Source organism: Vicia villosa, linkage group LG7 (assembly GCF_029867415.1).
Source record: "Vicia villosa cultivar HV-30 ecotype Madison, WI linkage group LG7, Vvil1.0, whole genome shotgun sequence".
NCBI classification, from domain to species: Eukaryota; Viridiplantae; Streptophyta; class Magnoliopsida; order Fabales; family Fabaceae; genus Vicia; species Vicia villosa.
In genome coordinates, this window is record NC_081186.1 from 49,167,043 (window position 1) to 49,182,521 (window position 15,479).

The following is a 15,479-nucleotide window of genomic DNA, read 5'->3' on the forward strand; positions in this document are numbered from 1 at the left end:
AACAACAATGATAGCATCCTTAGCAAGATTTAGATACAGATCCAAGTTTCTTAGAGGTAACAAATTCAACTTCCCCAATTTGAGTGACATAACAATATACACAGATTAAAAAGTTCCTAAATTTATTTACAAAACAGAAGCTTAGACACAAGTGGTTAATTGTATCAAAAATGGATTATAGAAGAAAAGGGTAAGAATAATAATTCGAGATTAAGAAGAGGTACTAAATATGAAGCAAGGTAAAGGAGTGTTTCCCTGTATGTTGTAACCAGAGTAACCACAATACAATTTTTCCCCAACAACAGTAAGGAATTCCACATATTTGTTGAAATTGATGAGCTTTGAAGCATATGACCAGTTAAAAACCTGTAAATATCAAAATTTTATCAGTGTTATCTTAAGATGGAAATAGATTTCTTTATGAATAGTTCAGAATCATATTAGACTTGCCTTAAATCATGTTCCTTGAGTAACATAGCATGCCAATTTAGCAGTAGCTGCTAGCTCATACACTGCTTCCTTAACGTCATAAACATCTATACATTTAATCCCGCCGAGTTTAATTGTCCAAAACTGTACATAAGAAATAATATTCAATGATGCAAAAGGGTTAAATAACAGATTTGTGGAAAAGATTTGGCCAAACTCAATTGATCAGTTAAGAAATGTTCAATCTACTGAGCAAACCTCATCATTTTAAGATTGAAGTGCACTTGTTGCCTCATCAAGCAAAAGTATTTTCGGGTTTTTCATCATGGCTCTCACAATGGTACCCAACTCAAATACTTCAGCAACTCCTGCAAAAGATTTGAAATTATACACAGTTCCTTCACGTATCTTACTTTCAAATCGAGACAACAGAGCTTTTCTAACTGAAACTTAAATTTTGTCACCCTGTCAATTTAAAAACACAAATAATTAGAATACACTCTTGATGAACCTAATAACAATAGTTGTCTTTCTCCAATATTTCTTCAAATCCAACCCTAATAAACTCACTGCAGCATAAAATTATCGTTTTAAACATAAAGGGAAAATATTACAAAAACATTGCAGTCCAAAATACATAAACCCTAACTAATTTAACAGATAGCCAAACAAATTGCAACACTAAAAAATAGATTTTATTATACATTCTTAATATAATTACAAAATACTAACCTTTTTAAGCTACTGAGATGAAATCATCTACTGTAGCTTTGAATTGATTCAGTAGAAAGGAAAGAAGAGAGTCAAGCTTCTATATCTAACCTCCTATTTGAAAGATCCATGGGTGGAGTTGCCCTGCAATTGCAAAACATTCAATCAGAAATTAGATCGCTAATAAACTAAATCTACACCAACAACATAATCATAAACAAACACCAAGCATCATATTCGCACAGTTGATTGAGGGCGTTCGAGGGCGGTGTCGAAGGAAGACCGTGGAGGCTGGTCGCACGAGGAAGGACTGCCTGCAGTGGAGTTAGGCGGAGGAGGCTTGAGGCGAATCGAGGGGATCTTGAATGGCTGTATCGGCGCAGTGGTTCATCGGTTGATTTTGAGAAAGAAGAAAGAAAAAGAAATGGAAGAATGAAGAAATGCATAGAGAGAGCAATATAGACACAAATCCGCAGAGAAGTTTTAGAGATAAATGAGAGAGAAAAAAAAGTGACATTGATGATGTGTATGTTGGGAGAAGAGAATGGAAGAAATGACATTGAGAATAGGAAAGGAGTATTGAGAATAGGAAAGGCAGCCAATATTTGATCTTTCGAATGACCCAAGCACTCATGATTTCACATGTCTTGTATGAAATTAAGTTTATTTCATTAAAATTAAAAATATAATAGAATTATATTTATAATTGAAAGTTTCCTCTTTTAGCAGCATGACAATATAATAAATGGGCTGAGAATCCATGTGAGCTTGACATGTGGCAAAGTTGCCCAAATACTTATCTAGCTTTTTTATTATGAATAATTTCATTGTATAATTAGTACATATACACACTTGCTATAATGTGAAGTAATTGGTTAAAGATCCAACCAAAACAACTATTGTTAATCTCTATAATTTTAAAATTCCAAATTATAACTATTATTTAAATTTAGTTATAAATGTCAAATAAATTCTAAATTATAATTATTATTTAAATTAGTTTAATTAAAACTATAAAAGTATTATTTAAATTTAGTTAATCATAGATTCATTCTAAATGTTAAATAAATTCCAAATTATAATTTTGAATTTTATAAATTTAAATAACTTGGAGGGATGTATACCTTATATGGATAATATTGCAACATTGTAGTTAAATATCACAATTTGTGCGACAATCATTACACAACAATGAATTTTTTCTTTAGTAAGTAAATCACTTTATTAACTTCACCCAAATTAGCATCATAAGTTAAGAAACAAGAGCTCTCACTAGATGAGAAATAGTAAACAACGGCTTCAAGAGGCCACAAATTTTCAGAACTCGCATGCAGGATCCTAAATCTCACACAGACAAACATCTTATAAATGTTGTATCTTAACATATTATACCTATAAAGCAACAGAGATACACATCCAAAACCATAATATTTACAACACAAAATAAAGTATTACCCTAAGCCCCTACACCACAAGCGAGCTTCTACGAATACTAACAAACAGCGTGACAGTATGTTAAAACACTAGAAGAACAAAAACACAGTGCATTAGTTTAACAAGGAATATCTAAGTGCAAAAAAATTTCTTCATCATGAAATAGCATAAAATTCAAAATATCCATAAAAAATTTCAATAGAATTTAAGACAGTATCATAAACAAAAACCATGTTGTATATAACAACTAGTATTTCATATAACTCTCCTATGTATATAACAACTAGTCTTTGAAATTATATAACATATAATATAAGAAAATCATGCTTCAATAAATTAATAAATATGCAGCAAGCCAAACACCATTAAACATAAAAAAGGATGCAAATCTTTAAGGTGATCTCCAGATGTTGTTCAACCGCCACCTTCAAAATAAGAAAGAAAAATTAAAAACTATAACAAGTTTAAAAATTATACTTGTAAGAAAAATTATACAAATATAATGTGAAAAGAAGAATTTTTAACTTTTGATTTTTTTTTTCAAGTTATACTTGTGACAAAGCCAAACCCCACCATAAATAAGTGCGTCTTTAGATTTCTCATTCAATTTATAGTGATATTCATCAATAACTCTACCTCTGTCACTAAAAGTAGACTCTGAGGCCACGGTAGATATAGGAACAAAATATTAACAACCATCTTTGATAAGATCTTATATTTTAAACTATTGTTCCTCCACCACTCCAATGTGCTAAAAAAAGTTATTATCTCCATCGTGAATGTAAACACCTTCATTAAAATAAGTTTGTAATTCTAATTTCATTGTGGGAACAACTTCCTTTTCATGCACAATGCTCATGATTCGTTCAAATCCAGTGATGACTAAAGATTGAGATTGGGTCGAAGATGATGATGAATTGATGTCATTAATATGAACTTCATTAGAAGATTACTCTTACAAACTTAGAGAAACATATTCACCATATAGCTCCTCTAATGAATTCTTCACCTTCTTTATATTCTCTAGAGAAACTTTAGCTTTATATATCAATGGAAAGCATGTATCAACAATATGAAATTTGCTCCTTGGATCCAAAACACTAGCAATAGCCATCAAAAAATTACATTCACCCCAATATTTGTCAAACTTTAATTTCATAGAAGCTGCCATTTCTCTCATAAATGAATTTGTATCTTTTGTTGTATTATCAATGACTTGCCTCACCCTCCAAACTTCCGCAAGATATATGTTAGAAGTAGGGTACTCACTACCTGATATAACAAGGGTGGCAAGATTAAACACTTCAAGAAATTGACAAACTTTCTCAACATTGTCCCAATCTACATTTGAAAATGCATACTTATAATGTGACTCTCTTTCCTTATAAGATAGGAATTCAATCTTGAATTTCAATGCAGCGAATAGCATTTGATACGTAGAATTCCATAATGTTGGGCAATCAAGTATGAGCTTCCTATCTTTCAGCCCCTTTTGTTCAACAACATCATATAAAGCTTTCGATCTTGCATCATTATGGTAAACATACTTCACACTTTCACGAACTTTGCCAATGACATCCTTAATTTGGATAAGGCCATCTTGCACTAACAAATTTAGTACATGTGCACAACATCTAACATGAAACAATGCCCCTCCAAGAGCTAACATTCTGCTTAGTGGATAGTCTTCCTTCAAACTTTTTAAACACGGATTATTGTAAGAAGCATTGTTGACTGAAACTAAAAATATCTTATTCCCAATTCCCTAAGATTTCAAGCACTTGTAAATTGCATCAGCCATATCAATCCCACGCCTTGGAGCAGGAATTCTCACAAAACTCAACACCCTTTTTGGACTTTCCAGAATCAATGAAATGGCTAGTGATAACCATATATTTAGCTACCTGGTGACTTGATCTCCACGTATCATTAGTTATAATAATATTGTCAATGTTTCTCAACAAATCCTTCAAAATTTTCTTCTCTTCCTCATGTATTCTCAAACAATCTACTCTTGTTGTTTTTCGACCAATTTTATGAAAATCTGATTTTACATATTGGAATGCCCACATCCATACTTCATTCTCAACCACACTAAATGGGTGTTCGTGCACCATAATAGCAGTAGGAATATTTTTTTCTCATATTCTCATTTGTATATCTATACATTGATTAGAAGGTTGAAAAGGAATAACAATTTTCTTCTTTTCTTTAGCCATGTGGAGCTTCCTTTGCATCCAGATTTCATAATGTCTTTTTAAATGGCTAGTGCTGGCCCCTGGACCACTAGTTACAAATTGGTATTTATAGTATCTGCAAACAACCTTCTTCACACCTCCTTCAATTTCAACTTCATCAAAGTCTTTCCAAATAAGATAAGTTTTTTTTTCCTTTTCCTCTTCCTCTTATAGAATGAATCTTCAATCGCATGATCATGGTCATTTTCATTGACATGTCGGTTATGCTCCGGTTGACTTGAATCTATTGGAACATCGTCATTTTCTAGAGCAGGAGTTGGATTGGATGAAGGCATTTTTCAAACCTGGGAATTTGGAAAATTGTAGAAAGAGTAATGAGAAAGGAAATTGAAAAATAAGAATATGTGAACCAGTATTATTTTTCTAGGAAGAAATGGCTTTTCATTACAAATATATAGTAACTTAGTAAGTATAATGATTTGAAAATGATACAAGCTAGTATTACTTTTGGAGTAAAACTAACGAGTTTGTCTCATCTTTTCTCTCTTTTTGAATCCTTATTTTTCTCTATCTCTCTTAACCCTAAATTGACACTCTCCACTTAAATGAGTGAGACAAATGGACTATTGATATTTGGGCTTTTCTCCACATAGGAAAGAAACTCAAACCCAACAAATACCTCGTAGTCACACTGACGTAGACTTGAGGTCAACTAAAACAAATACATCAATCATACAACTAATATTTCAAATTATCAAAATTAAATAATGAAATACAAACCAATATTCCAAGCAGTTTTGGGCCGTCCAAAAGCCCAAATAACTAAGACCCAATTCGCCTCAAATTCACTCCACTTGAGCCAAGATATAAAAGTAAGTTCACATGGAAAACAATATACATTCTCTGACCTTCACTTTTCATTATACTCATATTGAATTTTAAACTAATTTGAATGTTAGGGTGCTAACCATGCAAGTTCATCCCACACCACTATAGTTCAAAGACATCCAATTCATCAAATACATTCATTTCTAATTCTTGATCGGAATATATATTATCATAAATAAAAGAAAAGAAATTCATAATCTAAGTATATTTTATCAAAAACTCTAAGATCAAAACATACTAATGTCTAAAGACTCAAATTTCACGACATCTTCAACATAAGAACTCCGATATAAAAGGTTAAGAAATTAAAAGATCTACCACTTGAAAAATACCAATATCAAAGGATCACTCTTGAATGTATTTATCCTGCTTTAGCCGTACCGCATCTTCCCGCATTTCTAGTATTCATTCATTCACCTTTTCATGATATTCTATATAGAATTCGTGAAGAGACAAATGGACGGTTCAGATACGAGCGTACATGCAAGCAGATAACATCTCTGCCGTACCATACATATAACCAAACAAACATTAACAGAACACCAACGTTAAAGTTTGGTTGAAACTAAAACAGAAACAAACTTACACCTGATAAGGCATTAACCAAACCATGTCACTCTCCACCACAACTTCTCACTTCACAATCCTCCCTTCTCCACTTCCTTCCATTTCACCACTCTCTCTCAGATTCTCCTTCACTTTCCGGCAAAACATAACCCAAAAAACTCACCCTACAACCCTCTTGTCTTCTTCTTCAACAAAATCTACCAGATTCTTGGTGAAGTCTCAGTCTACTTCTTCACCTGCTTCTTCCGAGGCTGTGAAAGTGATATCTGTCCCTACTGAAATGAAGGCTTGGGTTTATGCAGAATATGGAGGTGTTGATGTTTTGAAATTTGATTCCAATGTTGCTGTTCCTGAGGTTAAGGATGATCAGGTTCTTGTTAAGGTTTTTGCTGCTGCTCTTAACCCTGTTGATGGTAAAAGAAGGCAGGGAAAGTTTAAGGCTACTGATTCTCCTCTTCCGGTGATTCAATCTCTTTCACATTTGTTTTCTTAATTAACATGTTTATCTAAACCAATTTTGTATTCTAGGAGTCATTGCGTGAATTAACTACAATTTCTTTTTCATCTTAAAAAGAGTGAATAATAGTATCAATGAATAATGGTATCAGTATCGGCACTTTCCAATAGCGTTTTGTTGTGGCCTTAATCGCGGTAAGTGTCAACCTTGGTAGTAAAGTAATGATATCAAATTTGACTGTTTTTATCCACAGACTGTTCCTGGCTATGACGTGGCTGGGGTAGTAGTGAAAGTTGGCAGTGAAGTAAAGGAATTCAAAGTAGGTGATGAAGTGTATGGTGATGTAAATGAGAAAGCACTAGAAGGGCCTAAACAGTTTGGATCTCTTGCTGAATACACAGCAGTTGAGGAGAAATTGTTGGCACTAAAACCTAAGAATTTGGACTTTGCTCAAGCTGCTTCTCTTCCTCTTGCAATTGAGACTGCTCATGAAGGTTTGGAAAGGACTGGATTTTCTTCTGGTAAATCTATTCTTGTTCTTAATGGTTCTGGTGGAGTTGGAAGCCTTGTAATTCAGGTATTCCATTTTCTCAAATTATTACTAGTGTTGACGTGTTAGTATCTGTGTTGTGTCTGTGTGTCTGAGTCATTGCTTCGTGGCTACCGAGCAAGAGGTAACATACCTTTATTAACTAACAGCTAGCGAAACAAGTTTTTGGAGCTTCAAGAGTAGCTGCTACTGCAAGCACAAGAAATTTGGAGCTGTTGAAAAGCCTTGGAGCTGATTTGGCTATTGACTACACAAAGGAGAACTTTGAAGACTTACCAGAAAAATTTGATGTAGTTTATGATGCCATAGGTAAAATTCTTCACTACTTCTTTATCACTCTTGTTCTTTCAATATTCAATATAAAATTCTAAACAATTTGGCCAAAGAGTTTGCATCTTCTATTCATCTGTTTTATCTGTAGACGAAGTAGTAATAATCACTAGAATCATACACACTCACAACTGTGAGAATCAGGGTGTGAACCCTGATGCTGACTGACGTCCAACCTAACATTATCGGCTTTTGTCAGTTGAGCTAGAATTTGCGAGTTCTATTAGTCTTTTTCTAATAGTGAGTGTTTCGAACCTCGGTGTTTTGCAGGGCAATGTGATAGGGCGGTGAAGGCTATAAAAGAAGGTGGAAGTGTAGTAGCACTAACAGGCGCTGTTACACCACCTGGATTCAGATTTGTAGTAACTTCCAATGGAGCTGTTCTAAAGAAACTAAACCCTTATTTGGAGAGTGGAAAAGTGAAGCCAATTGTAGATCCAAAAGGTCCATTCACCTTTGATAAGGTTGCTGAAGCTTTCTCTTACATTGAAACAAACAAAGCGACTGGAAAGGTTGTTATATTCCCTATCCCATGAATCAAATGAACATTATAGGCAATTTTGTTATGTATCTAATTATGTTCACATTATATGAGTAAATAAGAGTTCAGATATCATCAAAAAGATTGAATAGCTTTAATAAAAGAACAAAAAGATGATTTCATAATTCATTTACATTATTCAAATTGCACAAAAGTGTCTTATACCCAATGCATTGTTCAAAATGTTATGGGTAGATTATTCTAAAAGATTACCAAATAAAAACCATTATATAACAGAAAGCAGTATAAATTAAAAACCATTATATGCATATCATAGACAATATTTTCTTAAGTCTATGCTTATTTTTTTGGTGATATGGAGTAAATAAAACACTTAACATGTATGGTCTTAAGCTCCTGTTCCTGAATGTTTGGTCTGCAATAGTTAACAGAAAAGTAAGTCAAACATAAATTAATCAAGATGACAAATTTATGCTTAAGACATGGTGACAAATTAACCTTGTGATATGGTGGAGGTGGAACCATGTTGGCAATGTTTCGGACATCAAAGGCTTCACCAGGTTGGAAATCTAGAATATGGGATGGGCAAACTCTTGAGTCTGCGCAAGCAAAAACCAGAAACTGCAAGTTGGGAAATCCAATAATCATTTCTGCATTTATATGAGTTAGAAATATTCACTTCATGGACTAGTCACTGTTTAGTTCTACCAAAGTTATTTCTACCAAAATATATAAAGCGACTTCCACACTACATAAAGCAATGTTAAATCAACTCATATATATATATATATATATATATATATATATATATATATATATATATATATATATATATATATATATATATATATATATATATATATATATATATATATATATATATATATATATATAATTTTGGTGTAGCAGACTCAGATGTCCTATAGAATGTCAAGACATCCTATCTGTCATGAATTACACAGGCAAGATATAAACAATTTTGCATAGTATTGAAAAGTATAGAACACAAACAATTGTTGACCCAGTTCGATGACAAACACACCTACTCTGGGGGTTACCAAGCCAGAAAGAAGATTCCACTATCAGTAGTACTATTTCATGTAAACAACCTCTGGTTTACAGATAAACAACCTCCGATTTACCTAGTCACTACCCAATGTAACCTTTATCTTAGAACACCATTTAAGACAAGAGAATCTCCGCTCACTCCCCACACTATGCCAAATTTATCTTTTAGCAGCGTATCTACGAAAGCGCTGCTATAGGGCTCGGTAAAAACAAAATTAAAAAAGAAGAGGAAAAAGCATTGGTAAAGGGGGGGGGGGGGGGGGGGGGGGGGGTTTCTGAAAGCGCTTTTAGAAAGCGCTGATATAGGGGGGGTATGAAAGCGCTTTAGTAAAAGCGCTGGTAAAGGAGGGGGGGGTATGAAAGCGCTTTAGTAGAAGCGCTGCTATAGGGGGGTATGAAAGCGCTTTACTAAAAGCGCTGGCGTAGCCCATTTAAAATTAAAATATTTAAACAAAATAACAAACACACGCGTTCTTTGCCTCTCTCTCAGTTCTATTTTTCACGAACAGAGCTTCTTCTCCAAACAAACTCAGAGCCCTAGCCGTGCCGTCGCCATATCCGTCCTTTGTTGCCGTCTCCATCTCCGTTCGCCCTCCTCCGCCGCCGTCGCCTCTCCGTTCGCCCTCCTCCGTGCTTGTTCTCCATCTCTTTCCATTATCTCTATCTCAAGGTAGGTTCTATTGAATCCAATATTTTACTGACATTGTTAGGGTTTTAGTTGATATTGAGGGATTACATTGTTAGGGTTTTAGTTGATATTGTTAGATGACATTGTTAGGGTTTTAGTTGTTATGGTTTTAGATAATAGTGATGATTTTGTTTGTGAGTTTATTGATTAAATTAGTGATGAGTTCTTTGATTGTTTAATATATTCCATATATGAGAAATAAACTATAGGCTGTTTAATACTTCTGTGAATTTTTTTACATTATCCTACATGTTTTACATTACCAAACACCAATCTAAGACTAGTTATTTCTGATTGAATAATTTTGGCACTAGGAAGTTTGTGTATTGGTTGAACTAATGTCAATATCATTAGATAAAAGTTGAAAACCTAAATCTTTATCATGTCTTTGTAAAGAGTTAAATAGTTATATGAATTTGGAAGCATGTACACATGAACCTAAATCTCTATATATTTTTTAATGAACACATTTAGTTTATATTTCTTTGATCTCATTTGAATCTAATAAACAATCATGCCATTCTCCATTTTTTTTCTCTTCAATTAACTTTTTTATTTTACATTTTTCAGGAATATCTTTGCTAGATAGGGGTTACTTGTGAAGAGTGAAAGTTTGATCGTTTTCAAGAATCTTACACTGTGTGGGTCTAGAAGTTGCTTACTTCTATACAGGTAATTAATTGTTCTCTCTCGCCAAAGTAATATGTTGCACTTTATTGCTTCAGATTCATTCCGTGTATACTTTGCGTTTCGGAAGAAACACATTATATTGTGTTGTGCCTTAATTAGTTGTTTTTGTTTAGATTAATTATGACATGGATAAGACATGGATGAATTCAAATCGATTATCGAAAGAGTACGAGAAAGGGGTATCGGAATTCGTTAAGTTTGCAGTTGTGCACGTCGAAGACCCGAGTCGAATGACGTGTCCTTGATTGGGTTGCTGTTATGGGGGTCAGGTTGACGCGGTTCAATTGGCATCGTATTTACTACGGTTTGGAATTGATAGAAGTTATACATGTCGGAATTTGCATGGTGAGAAAAATAACGGGAATGTTGAGTCGAGGTATAATACGACGTATGCTTCAAACGACAATTGCACAGACACATACGATTATGATCAAGTCGAAGAGATTGCAGAAGCGCTTGAAGAAGATCTTGAGGATTGTCCCAAAATGTTCGAGAGGTTGGTAAGCGATGCAGAGAAACCGTTGTATGATGGTTGTACAAAATTCACAAGATTATCTGCGGTGTTAAAGTTGTACAACTTAAAGGCGGACAATGGATGGTCGGATAAAAGTTTCACAGAGTTATTAGCCCTTATGAAAGATATGCTACCAGAGGATAATGTTCTTCCCAATCGAACATATGAGGCTAAAAAGATGTTATCCTCTATTGGAATGAGCTATGATAAGATACATGCTTGTCCAAAAGATTGCGTTTTGTTTCGAAACGAGTATGCAACGTTGAATGAGTGTCCTAAATGCGGTGCCCCTCGATATAAGAAAAAGTTGTCTCCGGCAAAAATCTTTGAAGGATAGAAAAACACTTAGAAAGGGGGGGTTTGAATAAGTGTAGTCTAAAAGCTTGAACGATAAAAACAAAATGCACAGTTATTTTTATCCTGGTTCGTTGTTAACTAAACTACTCCAGTCCACCCCCACGGAGTGATTTACCTCACCTGAGGATTTAATCCACTAATCGCAACAGATTACAATGGTTTTCCACTTAGTCCGCGACTAAGTCTTCTAGAGTATCCTGATAACAACCTGATCACTCCAGGAACAACTGCTTAGACACAAGCTAAGACTTTCTTAGAGTATCCTGACCATCACGTGATCACTCTAATTACAACTGCTTAGACACAAGCTAAGACTTCCTAGAGTATCCTGATCAACACTTGATCACTCTAGTTACTTACAAATTAATGTAATCAAATAAGAGTTTTACAATGCTTCTTAAAAGCTATAATCACAACAGTGATATTTCTCTTAACGTTTAAGCTTAATCTCACTAATATATTACAACAGCAATGTAGTGAGCTTTGATGAAGATGAAGTTTCTGAGCTTTGAGTTTGAACAGCGTTTCAGCAAGTTAATTGTTAGCAAATCGTCAACCTTGCTTCTCATCAGAACTTCATATATATAGGCGTTTGAGAAGATGACCGTTGAGCGCATTTAATGCTTTGCGTGTTCCGTACAGCTTTGCATTTAATGTTTCACGCTTTTGTCAACTACCTCGAGCCTTGTTCACGCTGTGTCTACTGACGTTGCCTTTAATAGCTTCCAACGTTCCTTTTGTCAGTCAGCGTAGCCTGCCACCTGTACTTTCTTCTGATCTGATGTTTATGAATATAATATTTGAATATCATCAGAGTCAAACAGCTTGGTGCATAGAATCTTCTTGTCTTCTGACCTTGAAGTGCTTCTGAGCGTGATACCATGAGAACTTCAGTGCTTTTGCTTCTTATCCCAAGTTCTTCTGATGCTTCCATAGACCCATGTTCTGATTCTGCCTTGACCATCTTCTGATGTCTTGCCAGACCATGTTCTGATGTTGCATGCTGAACCTTCTGAGACAAAGCTTCTGAGCGCTGATTTGTGCATACTCTTTATATATTTCCTGAAAGGGAAATTGCAATGTATTAGAGTACCACATTATCTCACACAAAATTCATATCCTTGTTATCATCAAAACTGAGAATATTGATCAGAACAAATCTTGTTCTAACAATCTCCCCCTTTTTGATGATGACAAAAACATATATAAATGATATGAATTTGCGATCAGAAAGAGCAGACGGCTAAAGACAAATTACACAGCTATAGCATAAGCATGTGAATATGTCTCCCCCTGAGATTAACAATCTCCCCCTGAGATGAATAATCTCCCCCTGAAATAAATACTCGAAGAACTTTAATAATAAAAGACTTCCCTGATTATTTCGGTAGAGACGATCACATAAGCTTCTGTCTTTTGATAATTCATAGCTTCTGACTTCTGCTTCCATTGGACAGCTTCAGAACTTGAATTTCTTTAGATTCCTAGAACACTCACAGCTTCTGATTCCTGCTTCCATTTAGGACAGCTTCAGAACTTGAATTTCTTTGATCTTCAGAACATTCACAGCTTCTGATTCCTGCTTCCATTTAGGACAGCTTCAGAACTTGAATTTCTTTGATCTTCAGAACATTCACAGCTTCTGATTCATGCTTCCATTTAGGACAGCTTCAGAACTTGAGTTTTCTGGATCTTTAGAACATTCACAGGTTCTGATTTCTGCTTCCCTCGGATAGCTTCAGAGCTTTGAATTTCTTCTTACATCACTTCATGCTAGATTGTATCAGAACATTGTTGAATGTACCAGAGCATCATCAGAGCATCTCTACATCCTGAAATGTTACAGAACAAAACTAAACGACAAAAGTCAGCATGAATGAGTTAGAACATAAAGTGTGTATCAGAACACAAAATATGTATCAGAGCCATATAAGCCATATAGAATATATCAGATCCAATAGACAATGTATCAGAGCAAATAGACAGTGATTTGGATCATATTCTATTATCAGAATTTCTGATCATTCTTGCTTCTTGCTTCTGATTTTGAAGCTTCCTAGCACTCAGCTTGCTTCAAGAATCCATGAGCTATTTCTGATCATTCTTCCTTCTTGCTTCTGATTCTGAAGCTTCATAGCACTCAGCTTGCTTCAAGAATCCAAGAACTTGATTCATCTTGTTGCTCCTCATGTTGATCTTGAATCTTTGATTCCTGCAACAGCACAACTTAAAAACATATGAAGCTTGCAGCTTCTGTTAGTAAATGTGGGGTCTTTTTACTCGGTAACTGATAATATTAATCAGATCATTTATCATATATTTTCTCCCCCTTTTTTTCATAACATCAAAAAACAGAAAAGATTCAGATGTAAAGCAAGAGACAAAAGGAAAGAAACACAAATAACTTTTCATTGATTTCAACAAGAAAGATTACAAAAGAGGAATGCAGGAAAACAGATGCAACAAGGAAAGAAAACTACAAAGACCAAAGGACTAAGACCCTAGCCTACGCAAAATCCGCGCCAGAACATCATGAATCCCGTCAGTGCTTGTAGCTTGCCTTGCCATGAAAGAGCGAAACTCAGCATTGGCTGCTTCTTGCGCGTCCAAACGAGAAGCCAGCATAGCTTGATTCTGATGAAGAGCTTCCAAGGTCTCCATCAGAGCTGAGGTTTCACCAGAGGAAGAGGCACCAGAATTTCTGCCAAAAGGGACAGCAATCTCAGCAGGGCGCTCTTCTGGAAGGTCTTTAGCTTGTGCATCTTCCATCTCCACATCTGAGTCTGACTTAGAAGTAGCCTTAGCATATTCTGGTTCAGGCAGCTCAGAAGTTCCAACTTCCAACGCTTGAAGAATAGCTGCTAGGTTTGTTGGAGGAGTAGGACCAGCAACTTCAGCAGGATAAACCACTACTGGAAAGACCATGTGAGGTGCTTTTTCAGAAGGGTTCATTCTGAACCAGTTAAACAGCCACTGAAAATGTCCAGTCAGCACAGGATACCATGGTCTCCACACCACGATGTCTCTACAGGGATTTTCTTCTTCCAACTCATCTGCAGGTATCCTCTCTTCAAGAACTCTTCTGTTCCTGATGAGATGGTGATAGCTGCTTTCACCAACTTCCAACCGAAGACCACGAACACCAGGTGCTTCAGACATGATCCTTCTCTGAATGTCTGTAGCCCTAACCAGAAAATCCTGACGAAAGGTATCCCAAAGGTTGCATGTAGCATACTCATCCAGATGGTTAAGGTGAGCAGCACCCAGAATCTCCAACCAGCCATTTACATCAGAATGTAAAAGCTCCAGAAATGATTGAGTGGTAGGGGTTGGAGGGTTGACAGTGAACCTGGAGTCAGGAAAAACAACACTGTAGGGGTTAGGTGTTCTGGTGAGAAAAGGGTGTGAGAGAGATGAAGAAATATCTGAGGGATGGGTTGAAGGAGAGGAGATATCAGATGGTGAAGAAGGTGGTTCCGAGAGGATGAATGAGGAGGAAGAGGTGGTGGAGGTCTGTGAAGAGGGAAGTGATTGAGGGGTACCGTCGAGGGGTTGATACACATGTCTAGAGTAGTTTCCAGACATCATAGCTTCAAACGGGTTCACTTTGAGAGGGTCATAGGTGATCCTTACTCTTTTTGGTTTGGTTTCTTGTTCAGCAGTTGCCTTTCTCTTTTGTTTTCGATCATTTTCTTGATTTCCAGAGCTTGACGATGGATTCATGATGAAGTTGCAGATATTGGAAACTGCTAGGGTTTATGATATGAATGCAAAGAGAGAGAACGAAAAAGAAACTGAATGCAAAGTGAGAGAAATATAAGAGGGAAAAGAAACGTTTGAAGAGTATAAAAAGAAAACTAAAAGAGAGTAAATGATGGATAGCATTTAATGTTACGTGACGTGAGGAGAGATAATAATGACAAAAGACGTGATTTGCACAGTTACCTAAGTAGACGTCCCCTCAACTGCACGCACGCTTGTCCAGAAATAGTGAACACGTGTTTACCATCTGGATAGCCAGTTACAACTGTTTTGCTTTTAAAGAGATTCTGAATCAACTTAGACAATGAAACGTTAGTAATAATTGAATCACAAT

The 15,479-nt window shown here is 35.4% G+C and overlaps 2 protein-coding genes across 2 annotated transcripts; one reads left to right on the forward strand and one right to left on the reverse strand.

Moving 5' to 3' along the window:
- Window positions 1–210: 210 nt before the first annotated feature.
- Window positions 211–4,691, reverse strand: LOC131619003 (zinc finger BED domain-containing protein RICESLEEPER 2-like). Its single transcript, XM_058890146.1, has 6 exons — window positions 4,479–4,691; window positions 3,534–4,339; window positions 1,252–1,284; window positions 774–894; window positions 484–573; window positions 211–366 (listed from the first exon to the last, which is right to left on the reverse strand). Exons 1-6 carry the CDS (start codon window positions 4,689–4,691, stop codon window positions 211–213), a joined length of 1,419 nt encoding a protein of 472 aa, XP_058746129.1.
- Window positions 4,692–6,199: 1,508 nt separating this feature from the next.
- LOC131617200 (2-methylene-furan-3-one reductase-like) lies at window positions 6,200–8,230 on the forward strand. The gene is made up of 4 exons (XM_058888542.1): window positions 6,200–6,687; window positions 6,938–7,261; window positions 7,384–7,543; window positions 7,835–8,230. The coding sequence occupies exons 1-4, from the start codon at window positions 6,271–6,273 to the stop codon at window positions 8,098–8,100; spliced, it is 1,167 nt and encodes a 388-aa protein (XP_058744525.1). The 5' UTR covers window positions 6,200–6,270; the 3' UTR covers window positions 8,101–8,230.
- Window positions 8,231–15,479: the final 7,249 nt, after the last annotated feature.